Raw genomic sequence first — 16,732 nt, 5'->3', positions numbered from 1 at the left:
GGTAGCACCTGTTGCCAGAGCTGGGAAGCAGACCCTCTCCTCCATGACAAGGATGGCCATGAGAGTGTCCTCCCTCAGCCTCTCTTTCTCATGTCACTCCTGTCTCCCCTCCCCTCTGCTCTCTTCCCAGCTCCATACTCAGAGTGCTCCCTTTGGACTGTGTCCCAAGGGCCTGATGCTCACCCAGGCTCCAAGCTCCATCGTGAGGTCCAGGAACAGCAGGAACCACACCATGAACTCTGGTGGATCCTGCCTGAGTGCCAGCACAGTGGCCATCCCTGCCATCAACGACAGCAGTGCAGCCATGAGTGCCTGCAGCACCATCAGCGCCCAGGTAAGGATATGGCCAGGGCAGGCAGAGCAGGGTGTGGCAGGGCCAGGGCGGGGCATGGGTGGCAGGGCAGTGGGGTGGGAATCTGAGAGGCCCTGACTCTTCCCTCTGCATCTTAGCACTAGACCTTGTCTAGACTTTCCTTGTCACCTTTCTTCCATGAGTCACTCAGAAAAGAAAATACTATATTGGCCATCGAACACACTCAGTAAATATTGAAACTGAGAATGTAAGCTCCAAGGGAAAAGGGATTTGTCAGTCCTGTTCACCATTGTTATCACCAAGCACACTGGAGTGCTGGGAGCAGTGAGTGCCTGAGAGGCCGTGGGGTAGGACAGTGCCAGGGAGGAACGAGTCAGAGGCTGGTTGGATAGCCAGGATTTCTCTTTCCTCAGGAAGTTCTTCCGGCCTTGACCCCTAGGACTTTGTGTTTGACCAATAATGTATGGATACTGTTTATTTTTTGCAGCTCTGTGTAGTTCTCTCTATGTGATGATGCAGCTGTCAAGGGGTTTGACTATGGGTATGGCTTTGTGTATGATGCAGTGTGTGTCTGTGTTGTGTGGTGTATGGTGCCCAGCTCCTTAGGTGTGCTGCCCTTGCCTCCTGTGGACAGACCCTGTGGACTGAGGGTCATGTTTTAAAAGACATCTCTGTCCTCTGTGCCATTCTGGGCCTGTTTGCCCTTGGATTCACTCACTGCCCTTCCCTGCTCTGCTCTGAGCTAGGAGGAGATTGGAAGATGGGATGAAGGGAGAAGCCAGGGCATTTCTCTTCCTCTCTCTGTTGTACACAGTGTCTCTGTCAGCAGCTGCATTTCCCCTGTGGCTCCAGTTCCCACCAGACAGGCCTCAAGGCTGTATTGACCCCACCACTTCTAACCTAGGTGTGGTGGCAGCTTCTTGTTGCCAACTCCCAGGTTCCTTCACTACTCATGGTTATGCAGTAAATTTCCTTGTTGTTGTTGTTTGTTTGTTTGTTTTTCTTTTTTTGAGACGGAGTCTCGCACTGTCACCAGGGCTGGAGTGCAATGGTGCAATCTCAGCTCACTGCAACCTCTGCCTCCGGGGTTTAAGCGATCCTGCTGCCTCAGCCTCCCAAGTAGCTGGGATTACAGGCGCCTGCTACCATGCCCGGCTAATTTTTTGTATTTTTAGTAGAGACGGGGGTTTCACCATATTGGCCAGGCTGGTCTTGAACTCCTGACTTCGTGATTCACCCACCTCAGCCTCCCAAAATGCTGGGATTACAGGCGTGAGCCACTGCACCTGGCCACAGTAAATTCCCTATTTTAAACATTCAGAGTGGCTTCCGTTTTCCTGCCTAGACACTGACTGATGCACCAACTGATATTATAGTAAATTACCTCCCATCATGCATGTCACCTTTCTTCCATAGGTGACTCAGGAAAGAAAATAGTATATTGGCCATCAGACACACTCAGTAAATATTGAAACTGAGAATGTAAGCTCCAAGAGAAAAGGGATTTGTCAGTCCTGTTCACCATTGTAGTCCCAGCACCTAGCACAGTGTCCGGTGCATGATAGGTACTCAAAAAATATTTGTTGAATGAATGACTATATCCTTATATTATGCAACAATATAAAAGCAATACTTGGTCAAAGATAAAATAAAATGCTGGCCGGGCATGATGGCTCACACCTGTAATCCCAGCACTTTGGGAGGCCAAGGTGGGTGGATCACCTGAGGTCAGGAGTTCAAGACCTGCCTGACCAACATGGTGAAACCCCGTCTCTACAGAAATACAAAAATTAGCCAGGCATGATAACGGGTGCCTGTAATCCCAGCTACTCGGGAAGCTAAGGTGAGAAAATCACTTGAACCTGGGAGGTAGAGGTTGCAGTGAGCCGAGATTGTGCCATTATACTGCAGCCTGGGCGATAAAGCGAGACTCTTACAATTAAAAAAAAAAAAAAGATAAAATGCCAATGAATTGAGTGCTCATGGCAGTGACTGTGGTAGGAGGAGGCATCCAGTTCATCCTCCCTCAACCTTACTGCCCCAGGGGGGTTTCCATGCCCCCTCCTTCTTCATCTAGAAGGGGTGATGGATAAGCCTATGGAAAGATTTTCCATTATAGTTGGAAACGCCGCACATGGCAGCACTAGCATCAATCACCAGGAGCAGCACTTGGAGTGGCCCCAGAAGGCAGGGGATGGGTGGGGTGAACAGCAAGCAAATTGGCTCCTCCTCTGCCCCACCAGCCAATTGAGGAATGGGAGAGGGAATGGTGCAGAGGGAAATGTGTTCTGGAAAAGGGCCTGGGATAGACTGCTCTAGCTAGGAGAGGCATGTGTAGCAAGGGGCAGGACTGGGAGGAGGAAGAGGGGAGGAGGCACCTGATGGGGTGGTATCTGAGGGTGCACTGAGGAACAGAACAGAAACCTGCATTTGTGTGTTTGCAAAGAGTGGCTGATGGAGCCTCCCAGGGAAGGCTTCAGGGGCAGGGGCTCTAGTTGCAAAACAGTTCCAGTCTTGGAAGAGGTGATGTCTGACTTCAGGGCTTACCTGCCTCTCACCATCTGTCTCCAGACCATCCCCAAGGGGTGAGGGGTGGTGTCAATCATCGTTTTTCTTCTTGTCTTTTATTTTCTTGGTGGTGGAGGAGGAGGACCTTCACCTGTTCTCTAGGTCTTGGCATCCCACCCTGCTGATACATCCTTTCTGCTCCCCCTTCTCCCTGCCACCTGAACAGCCTGCAAGCTCCATGGACACTCAGATGCACTCCCCAAAGAAGCAGGAGAGAGTGAACAAGAGGGTCATCTGGGGCATTGAGGTGGCTGAGGAGCTGCATTGGAAAGGCTGGGAGCTAGGAAAGGAGACCACAAGGAATCTGGTTCTGAAAAATCGATCCTTGAAACTCCAGAAGATGAAGTACAGGTACCAGTATAAGGGATCAAGGACCCAGTGCCACAGCCTTGAGCCCCGAAAGCAGGCTCTCTTCAAAACAAAACAAAACAAACAAAAAAACCTTTAACATGCCATATAAAAGCCAGTGAGTGTTTAAAACACGTGCAGTATGAATAATTATGCGGCTATAATCCATTATTTTTCATTGTGGTATAGTGTCCCAATGTGTGCCTGTACCATAATGTATTCATCCAGAATGAAGGAAGTTTGGGCTGTTTCTATTTGGGACTGTTACCAACATTCATGTATATGTGTCCAGTTACATAAGTACAAGAGTTTTTCTGGGGAATACCAGGTACTATGAAGGCTCACATGATTTTGGAGTCTTATGAAGGTTTTTGTTTTGTTTTGTTTTGTTTTGTTTTGTTTTGTTTCTGCGTAGTTGTTAAATTGGTGACCTTGCGGGATGGAACCTTCTATTCCACCACCTTGCTCCACCTTCTGTCTTTTCTGGGGAATAGATGCAGGAGTAGAATTGCGGAGGCTTGGGCCATATACCTGTTCACTTGCTATAGATAAACCAAACTATTTCCCAAAGTGCATGGATTTCTTTAGACACCCACCAGCAGCATTAGAGAGTTCCCTTTCCTCCACATCCTTACCAATAACTGCTATTGTCAGAATTTAAAATTTTTGCCAATAATGGTAACTTGTGGTTTTAATTTGCATTTCCCTGATTACTAATGAATGAGGATGAGTGTCTTTTTGTCGGTTATTGACACTTTGCATTTCTTCATGTGTGAAATTTATGATCAAGTCTGTGGCCATTTTTCTCTTACATTATCTTGTCTTTTTTCTGTTTGGTATAAGTTCTTATCCCAATTACAAACTCTTTGCCAGTTATGCGTTGTGGATATCTTCTCTCATCTTATGATTTGTCTTTACTCCCTTTATTGTGTCTTTTGAAGAATAAAAGTTCAAAGTTGAATTTTAAAGGTATCAACTTTATCAGTCTTTTTATTTTATGATTGGTGCTTTTTTATGCTTCTCCTAAGAAGTCCTTCTCTACCCCTAGGTCATTAAGATATTTTCCTCTAGTATCTTCTAAAGACTTTATATTTTTGCCTTTTATATTTGTCTTTTGTCTATATGGAATTGATTTTTACGAATAGTAAGTCTTGATAGCTGGTAGTATACGTCCTCCTACTTAATTCTTCTTCAAGATTGTCTTGGCTATTCTTGGCCCTCCCTTTGATCTTTTATATAAATATTCAAATCAGCTTATCACACATGCACATAAAACACTTCTTGAGATTTTGATTGGGATTTAATTGGACCTATAGATGAATATGAGGATAAATGATATCATTATAATATTGAGTCTTTTAATCCACGAACATGGGCTATTTCTGTATTCATTAGGTTATCTTTCCTGTCTCTCAATAGAGTGTAAAGTTTTCTCCATAGACATTTAGCACATCCTTAGTTAGATTTATTCATAAGTATTTTATATTTTTGCTGTTGTTATATATGACATATTTTTTAGTTGTTTTATTTCTGTTTGTTGCTAGTTTTTAAAATGTCATTTTTATATAGGTATTATGTTCAGTGATCTTGGCAAATCCTCTTATTCTAATAATTTATTTGTTAATATTCTTGTTTTTTCATGCACACGTTTGTATTTTAAATGGAAAATGACATTATTTTTTTCTTTCTAGTCCTTACACCTTTTGTCTTTCCTTACTGCATTGTTAAATAGAAAAGTGTTGAACAGAAGTGGTTATAGAGCCATCTTTGTTTTGTTTATCATCTCAGAGTAAAGGACTGCAATGTTTCACTATTAAGCTGTCTGGTAGGATTGATTTTCTGTAGGGTTTCTGTAAAAGTGTACACCTTGTCAGATTATGGGAATATTCTTCTATTCCTGCTTTGCTGAGAGTTTTTCTCATAAACACACATTAAAGTTTATCTAATTTCTTCTTTCTTTTTTTTCTTTCTTTTCTTCCTCTCTCTCTTTCTTTCTCTTTCTTTTCTTTCTTTCTTGTTTTTTTGAGACAGGGTCTCACTCCCTTGCCCAGGCTGGAGTATAGTGGCATTAACATGGCTAACTGTAGCCATGACCTCCTAGGCTCAAGCAATCCTCCTACCTCAGCCTCTCAAGTAGCTGGGACTATAGGCATGCACCACCATGCCTGGCTAATTTTTAAAAAAATTTTTGGTATAGACAGCGTCTTGCCATGTTGCCCAGGGTGGTCTCAAACACCTGGGTCAAATGATACTCCCGCTTTAGCCTCTCAAAGTGCTGGGATTCCAGATGTGAGGCACTGTCCCTGGCCTGTGGAAAGATTTTTGACCACTCATTCCATTTCTTTGGTGTTTTTAGGCAGAGCAGCCATAATATTTATTGTACAATTCTTGGGTCAGTTTTGGTAAATTATATTTTATAGCAATTTTTTTCATCTAAATTTAAACATTTGTTGGTGTAAAGTTGCTGACAATGTCATTGTCTTATTAATGTTTTGAAAGTCTGCAGCAGCTGTGGTTCTGACCCACTGTGGGATGCTACAGCTCTGCTGAGGTCCCTGGAAAGGCACCCCCGGTCCCACCCTCCTCAGCCTTGGTTCCCCCACCTCAGTGCTTGCGGACTCTTTAAAATCCGGGTAACCCTTCACTGTCCCTGTCCCTCTCAGGCCTCCATGCTCATCAGAGGTACAAACACTACTCCCCTTTTGTTCAGAGTGAAGATCTCTGAGAGTAGGAGGGGGAGGGGGAGGGGGGGTCCTCTTGTGACCAAACCCCTGAGTTTCCATCTCCACGTGCTCATCTCCTGAGCTCTTTCTCTGTTGTCCCAGGGACTCAAGCTCCCTTGGCTGCAGGGCTTCCCTCATTTCCTGCCTCTTCCAGTTGTTCTGAGCCCTGATCTGAGGTGCTCCCCCCCGGCTCTCTCCTGCAGGCCCCCCAAGACCAAGTTCTTCTTCACGGTCATCCCTCAGCCCATCTTCCTGAGCCCAGGCATAACCCTCACGCTCCCCATCGTCTTCCGGCCTCTGGAGGCGGTAAGGTCTGCCACAGCGAGTGAGGGCAGGGAGGTACCTGGGAGCAGTGACCTCAGAACAGAAAACAGGACAGAGCAACCAGGAGCGCCCCGGCACACGCACATGCTGCCCACTCCAGCAGCAATCCAGTTTGGGAGGCCCCGTCAAGGGCTTAGCCCCTCATCTCATTAGACAGACGGTGTTCCCCAGGAGATGCTGGGGGTAAAGGCTGCGATATTATATTGGCCATCAGAAAGTCCTACATTCTGTGGCCGGGGACGGTAACTCACTTCTGGAAACTCAGCACTTTGGGAGGCCGAGGCAGGCAGGTCACTTGAGGCCAGGAGTTCGAGACCAGCCTGGCCGACATGGCGAAACCCCACCTCTACTAAAAAATACAAAAGTTAACCAGGCATGGTGGCACATACCTGTAGTCCCAGCTACTTGGGAGGCTGAGGCAGGAGAATCACTTGAACTGGGAGGCGGCTGTTGCAGTGAGCTGAGATCTCACCACTGCACCCCAGCCTGGGTGACAGAGTGAGACTCAAAAAAAAAAAAAAAAAAAAGAAAAGAAAAGAAACCCCTTCTACATTCCTTGGCCTCTTCCTGCCACTCCCCACCCACATTTCCTCAAAATACTTTTTCCACAAAAGAGGCTCTAATGTTTGAGACCAAGACAACATAGGTGCCCAGCTCCCCTCAGAGTCTGACGTGGGTGCCATGGCCTGGCCCTCCCCTCAACAGTTGTGTTGGGGGTGGCTGAGGGTGGGCGGGATGTGCAGTCCCTGAATGCCACTGATGGGTGACTGCCCCTGCCCCGCCTCACACTGCAGAAGGAGTACATGGACCAGCTGTGGTTTGAGAAAGCGGAGGGGATGTTCTGTGTGGGCCTACGGGCCACCCTGCCCTGCCACAGGCTGATCTGCCGCCCACCATCCCTGCAGCTGCCAACGTGTGCTGTGGGAGATACGACTGAGGCCTTGTTCTGCCTGGATAATGTGGGGTGAGGAAGAGGCTGAGGTGCGGCGGGGAGAGCAAGAGCTGTGAGGAGGGTGTCTGGAAGCAGGAGAGACAGGCATACCCTTGTGGGGGTAGGGTAGTCTGAGGTTCTGCCCAGCATCCCTGACTTGCTACTGCAGGAGCAGGGGCCGGGAGCCCAGTGCCCTGACCTGCCCCCCACCCCCAGGGACCTGCCCACCTTCTTCACCTGGGAGTTCTCCAGCCCATTCCAGATGCTGCCCGCCACGGGGCTCCTGGAGCCAGGCCAGGCCTCTCAGATCAAGGTGACCTTTCAGCCCCTTACAGCCGTCATCTACGAGGTGCAGGCCACGTGCTGGTACGGGGCAGGCAGCCGGCAGAGGAGCAGCATCCAGCTGCAGGCTGTGGGTGAGGCCCAACCTCCAACCGTCCCCAGACTGGCCCCTCCTGCACCTTCTGGGTCCTCCAGGCCTCAGTTTCTTCCACCTCCCATCTGGCCTGGCCCCCGCCTCCACCGGCCTCCTGCCCTCCCCCAAGCCCCGAAGGCTTTGCCTTTTGTCTTCCATGATGTTACAGGCTAAATTTTCCCTGGGGCCACCTGCCTTCTTTGAGGGGCTGTTCAGCTGGGGCCACAGAGGCCCTGGTGGGTTCCCCCAAGGTTCCCCCAAGACTCCCCCATCTCTGCCCCCAGCCAAGTGCGCCCAGCTGCTGGTGAGCATAAAGCACAAGTGCCCGGAGGACCAGGATGCCGAGGGCTTCCAGAAGCTGTTGTACTTTGGCTCTGTTGCTGTGGGCTGCACCTTGGAGAGGCAGATCAGGCTACACAACCCGTCGGCGGTAGGCACCAGGCAGGAGGGGTGGCAGGACTCACGCCCCCAGGATTGGAGTTTCCTAAAATCACCGCCTTGCAGAATGCCCCCCTTTCTCTCTACGCCTTTGGCCCCAAGCCTCATGTAACCCATGTCAGCTGTCAACAGGTGTGTCCTTCTCCTCAGCTGGGGGCTGGGCTGGGGTATACCCTGGCTCCCCAGAGCCACGAGCAGCCCTAAGACTGTCCTGACCCCAGGACCACAGTTAGCTGTGATGGTACCCTGGGGAGAATTAAAAGGTGCCCCCTTTGGGCAGACCCAGCGCAGGGCACATGACTCGGTCCCTTCTCTCCTCCTGGTGGAGGCAGTCTGGCCAGTGGGGCACAGGCTGGATGCCAGCTGCCCCCACCCCCTTGGCTGGGCACACCAGTACAATGCGTAGACTGTCCCATCATACAGTGCTCCGCTCTGTGACCTGACCCTTTGTCCTTCTGCTTGGCCCCACAGGTAAATGCCCCCTTCAGGATTGAAATTTCCTCAGATGAACTGGCCGAAGACCAGGCCTTCTCATGCCCCACGGCCCATGGCATCGTGCTTCCGGGAGAGAAGAAATGTGTGTCAGTGTTCTTCCACCCCAAGACTCTGGACACCAGAACTGTGGACTACTGCTCCATCATGCCTTCTGGCTGTGCCTCCAAGACCCTGCTTAAAGTCGTTGGTTTCTGTAGAGGTACTGGTGACCCCAGGGGCCTCCCCTGGGGACAGGAGCAGCCCCTGCTGAGGATTCTGAAGAGCTCCTTCCCTGCTCCTAGGAGGCGGGGCCACCTTGCCTCAGCCTGGGTGTCTGCTGCCCCCTGGTGGCCCTATGGGGAATCATCTGTGACTACCTGGAGATCCCAGTCCCACCGGCATCCAGTGATGCTGGAGTTCTGCTCAGGCTGCCAGGGCTCTGGGCCTGTAGCCTGGCCCTGAGAGTACCACCTCCCTTCAGTGGGACTTTGTCTAAGACATCCTTGGGGAAGCTGATACCCCATATCCTGTGTCCAGGCCCTGCCGTGTCCCTGCAGCACTACTGTGTCAACTTTAGCTGGGTCAACCTTGGGGAGCGCTCCGAGCAGCCCCTGTGGATTGAGAACCAATCAGACTGCACGGCCCACTTCCAGTTTGCCATCGACTGCTTGGAGAGTGTCTTTAGCATCAGGCCTGCCTTTGGGACCCTGGTGGGCAAGGCCCGTATGACCCTCCACTGTGCCTTCCAGCCCACTCACCCCATCATCTGCTTTCGGCGTGTGGCCTGTCTTATCCACCACCAGGTGAGTCGGGGGGAGAGCATGAGGCTGAGGGAGGAGGGGCTCCCCTGGGGCCCACTGATGATGACAAGGCTTGGTGGGCACTCCCCTGTATTCTGGAACTTCTAGGGCTCTCTGCCTGGTGGTCTCCCACTCCTGGGCCCCAGCCCTGGCTTTTGGAGCCAGTGTGCAGCCTGGGCACAGGGCAGATCACTCTGTGCCAGTCTTGCCCTGCTACCAGGCCAGGCGCTTTGCTGCTGCTGTGCTCATGGGCTGGGAGAGGGAGGCTTGGACTCGCAGCCTCCCACCCTCCCGCTGAGCCCTGCAGGCTTTGCCTTTTCTTTGCCTTCCATGACTTCACAGACTAATTCTTCCCTGGAGCCACTCCACATAGCATGCATAGGGCAGAGAGCTTTCAAGTTAGACCCCAACCCTAGGCCCCTGGGCATGATCAGACACATTGTGCCCTGACCAGCAGATGCCTGGCCAAGATGGCAAACGGGGCTGAAATGTAACCCATGATCCCTCCCTGAGCTGGTGCCCAGGCTTGGGCTGCGTCTGTGTACCTGGAGGAATGGGTGCCTTTCTCTAATTCTTGTGACAGTTTAGTATGGGCTGGGGGAGGCCTTGGAAATGGAGGAAAGAACAGAAGCCCAGAGGGAGGCCTGATGAGGCAGCCCCCATATTCTCCTCCCTTGGGAGGGCCTGAATTCTAGTTTGGCAGGCCTCTGGGCTGGCAGTAGGGTGGGTGGGAGAATGCCCAGGGGCCATGGCAGAGAGGAAGCGTGGGTAATGGCTGAGTGTCCTAAGGACCGGGGTGCTCTCTCCTGACCTTCCCTGGACTCCTGCTGTGCCCTGGCTGAGCCAGACCACTGCTGAGTGCTTGCTCACTGGCCACCTAGAGCTTCTGCCCCACTGCCTCTCTTATCCTGTCTGCCCAGCTTCTGTCCTCAGTTCAACCCCCAGCACCCCCCTTGCCCTACCACCCCTCCCATGCCCCATCACACACAGACAAATGTCACAGGACCCGCTGTTCCTGGACCTGATGGGGACCTGCCACTCGGACAGCACCAAGCCAGCCATCCTGAAGCCTCAGCACCTCACCTGGTACCGCACACACCTGGCCCGGGGCCTGACGCTCTACCCCCCTGACATCCTGGATGCCATGCTGAAGGAGAAGAAGCTGGCACAGGACCAGAACGGGGCTCTCATGATTCCCATCCAGGTACAGTGCCCTCCCCAGATGCATATCCCTTCTCTAGTGATTCTTGGGCAATCCCATGCCCCCAGGGTCCCATGGGCACCATTAGTAGTCAGGGCGACTGGTGCAGCCTTTCTAGACAGGAGTGTGCCCAGGAGGGGCAACAGCAAGAGGAATGGCAGTTGAGCCCTATCCACCTGTCTTTCCCCATGCAGGATCTGGAGGACATGCCAGCCCCGCAGTACCCTTATATCCCTCCCATGACCGAGTTCTTCTTCGACGGCACCAGCGACATAACCATCTTCCCCCCGCCCGTCAGTATAGAGCCTGTCGAGGTAGACTTCGGTGCCTGCCCAGGGCCTGAGGCCCCCAACCCTGTACCCCTGTGCCTGATGAACCACACCAAGGGCAAGATCATGGTGGTCTGGACGCGAAGGTCTGACTGCCCCTTCTGGGTGACTCCAGAGAGCTGCGACGTGCCCCCACTCAAGTCCATGGCCATGCGCCTGCACTTCCAGCCGCCTCACCCCAACTGCCTTTACGCGGTGGAGCTCGAAGCCTTCGCCATCTATAAGGTGTGTGCACGCAATGAGAGGGAGGAATGCGGGGTCTCTGCTAGGAGCCTGAGTGGCTGGGTGGGGTGGCAGGAAGTGACCGAGGGCAGCTTCAGGCTCCATCCTCTGCGTGCCAGGCTTTCTCTTGGCTGGACAGTGACCCCTATGGGTTTGTCTCCTCCAAAGCTCCTGGCCTAGCTCGGCCCATCTGATTTTCTCATTCTTATGTAAGTCTCCCCTCCCCTCCAAGGGAGAACTCAGCTGAGATCAAGCTGTTTGGGAAAATTGGGTGCACAGGGAGATTCTCCCTGGGGCTCCTGGCTAGGAGGCCTCCTAGCTTCTCTACTAGTCCTTGAATTAAGAAGTGGTCACTCTAAAGGAGCTTTGAGCGGGCAGGAAGCTGGGCCTAGAGACAAAGTCAGCAGCACCAGATAATTGTGATGGAAAGGGCTTCTGACTCAGCTTCCCTGGGTCGGGAACTCCGAGTGCCGGCTGTCCCCAGCCCTGCTGTTCTGGCCCCAGATGCATGGTGCCCCCTCCTCATCCTTTAGTCCTGCCCATCCCTTCCTTCTTGACTCTGCCCACCCCACTGCCCTTGCCCAGAGGCCAAGGTCTTGGGACCCAGAGAAAAGTAGGGCTGTGCGGTCAAGATCAGGGTCACTTACCAGCTATGTGACCTTGGGCAAGTTCCTTAATGTCTCTGAGTCCTGATCTTTTCATCTGTAAACTTGGGACCACGTCCGATCTTTTGAGGAGGCTTTCCAAAGTGGAGGCTTTAGTTGCCCCCGTCCTAATGCCTTGGCAGTGGGGTGATGTCGAGGTTTGTAGGAATAAGGTTGTAGATGCCTGGCTCTGCTGAGGCTGAGCCTGTCAGATATTTAGGTTACAGGCTGTAGACCTGCACAGTCCAGTACAGCCACTGACAGCCACACGTGGCTACTGAGCTTTTAATATGTGGCTGGTCCCAATTGAGACGTGCCGTGAGTGTAAAATGCACCCTGGATTTCAAAGACTTAGTATGAAAAGAATGTAAAATATCTCGTTACTAATTTTATATTGGTTATATGTTAAAGTGATAAGATTTTAGATCTATTGGGTTAAATAAAATATACTATTAACATTAACTTCACGTGTTTTACTTTTTTAATGTGGCTACTGAACATTTAAAATGACATTTGCGGCTGGCATTTGTGGCTCACATGATATTTCTATTGGCCAGCGCTTCTCTAGGCTCATTCCTACAGAATGAATGGTGCTTTCACATCCCAGCCCCACCCTCCTCCTGGGTTGTGAGGACTAAAGAGAGCATTGCTATATGGATGCAGGGCCTAGCTCCCCGCAGGAGGGGCTGGGTTGGGATTCTTGTTCTCTGCACTGTCTTCCCAGGGAGGCCCTCCTGTCTGTGTCCAATGTCGGACTCCTGCAGCACAAGGGCAAGGAGGGGCAAAATGGGGTGCCCCACAGGGCAGACACAGGACTCTGAGCTTTTCCGTGGGTCTGGCCCCCCTGCAGGTCCTGCAGAGCTACAGTAATATTGAGGAGGACTGCACCATGTGCCCATCCTGGTGCCTGACGGTGCGGGCACGAGGCCACAGCTATTTCGCTGGCTTTGAGCACCACATCCCCCAGTATTCCCTAGATGTCCCCAAGGTAAGCGTGGCCCCAACAGCAGTGGGAGGGAGACAGGAGAGCCCTAGCTTCTGCCTTGGCCTGCAGATCCCTCTCCCATTCTCTGATGGCCTCAGAAACACATCTTTGCACCCTCCCTGGCTGTCCCCACGTCCGCTGTGCCAATTCTGGGTATCTGGGCCGGCTGAGGACTTGCTCCTGGGCCCCGACACTGGGACTGGGGAGAGTCTGGATCCTGGACAGCTGGCCCCTTGCTGCTCCATTGGAAATACTCACTGGCTCCTGTGACTCTCAGGTTCAAAACCCTCCAGCTCCTGCATTTGTTTGTGTCCTGTTTACTGAATGCCTGGGTGCCCCAAGTCCTGGGCTCGGGCCCAGGGATATGACAGCCGCACCAGCAGCCCCTGCCTTTGGGAAGCACCCTGCCCTATGAGAGGGAGAGCCAGCCCCATCCTCAGGAGATCATAATTCCCAGGCCACCCCAAGGCCCTTAGAAGCCCTGCCTGACCTGACAAGCAAGAGGACATAGGGCTGAAAAGCACAGAGCCTGGGGCCAGACCGCCGGCTTCCAATCCAGTTTCACCTTTGATGTCTCCTCCAGTCTCCATCGCCTGGAGGTTTTGCATTAGACTTCTGGTTGCTGGAAAAGCACCACTTTGGGACAATGTGCTTTGGGTTGATTCTGCTCTCCCCACCACCTACACTTCTGCCCTCCTACCCCAAACCTATACCACCCCAAGATTCAGCTTGGAGGCAGCTGCTTCCCAAAGGCCTTCCTGCCTCGCAGAGTCCCCCTCGATGTCTCCCTCGGCCCCCTTCCCTTGGCAGTTCCTCCTGGTGGGTTGTGGCCTTTATGCAGCCCAGAAGATCTGGCGTCACTCCCTCACCGGCTCACACACAGGCACTGTCACCCCAGCTTGATGGGGACCTCTGGTCAGGGATTGCAGGTTTTGTGTTTTGCAGCCTGCTCAGCTCTCAGCTGGTGCTGGCCACACCCTGGATACCTGAAGAGTGTTGGGAGCTGAGATTATCTGGGCCAGTTTCCATCAGTTACCTGCATGAGAATCATCTAGAAGGGGTTACTTACTTTTTTATTTTGTATTTTCTGATATAGAATTTCGCTCTGTCACCCAGGCTGGAGTGCAGTGGTGTGATCTTGGCTCACTGCAACCTCTGCCTCCTGGGTTCAAGCGATTCTGTAGCCTCAGCCTCCCATGTAGCTGAGATTACAGATGCACGCCACTAAAACTGGCTAATTTTGGTACTTTTAGTAGAGATGGGGCTTCACCATATTGGCCAGGCTGGTCTTGAACTCCTGCCACAAGTGATCCGCCTGCCTCAGCCTCCCAGAGTGCTGGGATTACAGGCAGGAGCCACCACACCCAACCCGAAGTGGTTACTTACTGCAGCCCCAGAGCTTCTGGACCAGGCTCTCTGAAAATGAGTTCTCCAAAGAGTGATGCAAAGACACCCTAAAATGAAACAACTTCTACTTTATCCTTGAGGAGCGGCCTTGGAGGCCTGAGTTTCCCAGGGGCCTGTGGCCCCGGCCCCCCCGCCCCGCCTCCCCGTCTCCCTGTCTGGAGGTCTCTGGAGAACAAAAGCATTCTTTGGTGTCAGCTCGTGGCCTCCTTCAATTCCCCGTTCCCAGGGCGTTGACTGGGCTGCAGGGCAGCACCTCAGATCTCCTTGGAGACAGCTCCTCCCAAGCCCCCATAGGGCCCTGAGTGTGTGTCCCAGGGTGGAGCTCTGAGCGGGGGGCCGCTTTCCTCCTCTCCCACCCCCAGCTATTTCCAGCAGTGTCCTCCGGTGAGCCCACCTACCGCAGCCTGCTCCTGGTCAACAAAGACTGCATGCTGCTGACCTTCAGCCTGGCCCCCCAGAGAGGCTCAGACGTCATCCTTCGGCCCACTTCGGGCCTTGTGGCACCCGGGGCCCACCAGATCATCCTCATCTGCACCTACCCTGAGGGCAGCTCCTGGAAGCAGCACACTTTCTATCTGCAGTGCAATGCTTCCCCCCAGTATCTCAAGGTAGAAGGCAGAGGGAGGGGACCTGGGTCCTTGGGAATGGGCCATAATCTTGAACCACCCTTTTCAAGGGCATATTCTGGGGTTGGCCCCTAAGATTTCCAGGGGGCTAATTCTCCTCCAGGAAGTAGCATAGTAGGGAAAGAACCTGCTTGACCACTTCTGTGAACAACTCTCCCACCCCTGAGGGCCTTGCCTGTCCCCCTTATGGGGTCTGAGGCCAAGAAAGAGGGTGCAGAGAACCCAGAGGAAGGATCTGGGGGAGGCAAAAGACACCTGCAGGTGGTAGAGGGATATTTGGGTCCAGGCCAGCAATAGACTCTGAGATGGTGGGCCCATGTCTGGCCCCGTGAAATGGTCTATAGATCCTCTCTCAGTCCCTGAGTTCTTTTCAAGAATTATCTCCTGGGCCAGTCACCATTGACTCTGCTTTTGACAGAAACTGCCAGTACACGGGCTGGCAGAGGGCCTTTGACTGCCCGCTCCAAGTGGGGAAAGCTGCCTAGCCATGGCTTCCTGGACATGTTGTGGGGGGCTGGGACTGCAGAGTGAGGTCAGGGCACTGCCCTTCTTCCTCTGGCTCCAGGAGGTGAGCATGTACAGCCGGGAGGAGCCACTGCAGCTGAAGCTGGACACCCACAAAAGCCTCTACTTCAAGCCCACCTGGGTGGGCTGCTCCTCCACCAGCCCCTTCACCTTCTGCAACCCCTCGCGTCTGCCCCTGCAGTTCGAGTGGAGGGTCTCTGAGCAGCATCGAAAGCTGCTGGCTGTCCAGCCCTCCAGGGGGCTAATCCAGCCCAACGAGAGACTTGTGAGTGGCTCCCCTCCTGCCGAGTGACGGCAACCTTCACTTCTGTCATCTCTTATTTGTGCCCATCATAGCCCAGACTTGCCATGTGCAGCCCCCAATTCCATCCACAGTAACTTCCCCCACCTGGCGATGAGGTGTTATTACTACTCTCACCATCCCCCCACCATTTTACAAATAATTGAGGCTTGAGAAGGGGAAGCCATTTACTAAGATCATAAGTTAGGCCGTGCAGGGCTGGGACTGGAACCAGTGTTTCTGATGCCAGGCCCGAGAGGCATGTCACCTCCCCATCCATGGTCCCCAAAGCTGGGAGGTCATTGGGAGGGTGGGTTGCAGCAGCTGGATTTGGGCCCAAATGGCCAGCCACCAGTGAGGGTGAGGAAGGGGACTGTAGTCACAGTGGGGGTGCTGGCTGGGATTCAAAATAGCAGACCCCTGTCCCTAGTCTAGAGCCTTACCGACGGGTTGGGGAGGCCAAACTTGGGACAAGAAGCACCAGCACAGGCATCTGTAAGAGCCAAGGGGACAGTCCCTCGGCGGGACAAGAGGCCTCATAGCCTGTGGAGTTGGCCTGGAATGTTGACATCCCGCTCCCACCCTCACTACTGTCTGACCCTGGGCAAGGGACCCCACTTCTCTGAACTTTCAGTTTCTCATCAGAAAATGAGGCATGGAAATAATACTACTGACCCCGTGGGGATATAGGATTGAGGGGCTTGGGGAGACTCCATACATGTGCCGTGTACAATGCCTGGCACAGGGTAGATTCTGAGAAAGGGCTAACGTAGCATGACGCCCTGCCATGGGGCCTCGGATGGCCAGGTACCTGTGGAGGGGCTTCCAAAGGCCACTGCAGGGATCATTTCTGTGACCCCAGACGCTGACGTGGACCTTCAGCCCTTTGGAGGAGACCAAGTACCTGTTCCAAGTGGGGATGTGGGTCTGGGAAGCCGGCCTGTCTCCAAATGCCAACCCCGCTGCCACCACCCACTACATGCTCCGGCTGGTGGGCGTGGGGCTCACCAGCAGCCTCTCTGTGAGTGGGAGGGCTCTGGCAGGAGGGGGCTGGGGGAGAGGCCCGGACAGGTGGGAGGGAAGGCCCCAGGGAACCTCCCAAGGTGGGAGGGAAGGCCAAGAGGGCAGAGGATAGGAGCCCTCTGCCCTGGACACCCCAAACTTGCCCTTCCTTGGGGG

General features: G+C 53.0%; 1 protein-coding gene across 22 annotated transcripts in view; it reads left to right on the top strand.

Annotated features, from left to right (window-relative positions):
* Nucleotides 1-16,732, top strand: part of CFAP65 (cilia and flagella associated protein 65) — a 38,951-nt gene that overhangs the window by 2,810 nt on the left and 19,409 nt on the right. For 16 of the 22 annotated variants that reach the window (XR_010149890.1, XR_010149888.1, XR_010149889.1 and 13 more), the window contains 14 exons: nucleotides 131-334; nucleotides 3,048-3,232; nucleotides 6,156-6,258; nucleotides 7,071-7,240; nucleotides 7,424-7,623; nucleotides 7,907-8,052; nucleotides 8,532-8,754; nucleotides 9,072-9,337; nucleotides 10,338-10,538; nucleotides 10,730-11,089; nucleotides 12,581-12,718; nucleotides 14,485-14,730; nucleotides 15,314-15,538; nucleotides 16,416-16,574. Coding sequence is in view for 19 of the 22 variants with exons in the window: in XM_054679384.2 (XP_054535359.1) it covers nucleotides 131-334; nucleotides 3,048-3,232; nucleotides 6,156-6,258; nucleotides 7,071-7,240; nucleotides 7,424-7,623; nucleotides 7,907-8,052; nucleotides 8,532-8,754; nucleotides 9,072-9,337; nucleotides 10,338-10,538; nucleotides 10,730-11,089; nucleotides 12,581-12,718; nucleotides 14,485-14,730; nucleotides 15,314-15,538; nucleotides 16,416-16,574 (2,826 nt within the window). In the remaining 3 variants the exon portion in view is untranslated. Of the gene's footprint in view, nucleotides 1-130; nucleotides 335-3,047; nucleotides 3,233-6,155; nucleotides 6,259-7,070; nucleotides 7,241-7,423; nucleotides 7,624-7,906; nucleotides 8,053-8,531; nucleotides 8,755-9,071; nucleotides 9,338-10,337; nucleotides 10,539-10,729; nucleotides 12,193-12,580; nucleotides 12,719-14,484; nucleotides 14,731-15,313; nucleotides 15,539-16,415; nucleotides 16,575-16,732 lie in introns of those variants that run through there. The other 6 variants (XM_063790787.1, XM_063790788.1, XM_054679390.2 and 3 more) reach the window with 2 other exon arrangements.

This window comes from Pan troglodytes, chromosome 13 (assembly GCF_028858775.2).
Source record: "Pan troglodytes isolate AG18354 chromosome 13, NHGRI_mPanTro3-v2.0_pri, whole genome shotgun sequence".
Lineage (NCBI taxonomy): Eukaryota > Metazoa > Chordata > Mammalia > Primates > Hominidae > Pan > Pan troglodytes.
Note: the sequence above shows the minus strand (reverse complement) of the source record. Positions and strands in the feature narration are given on the sequence as shown.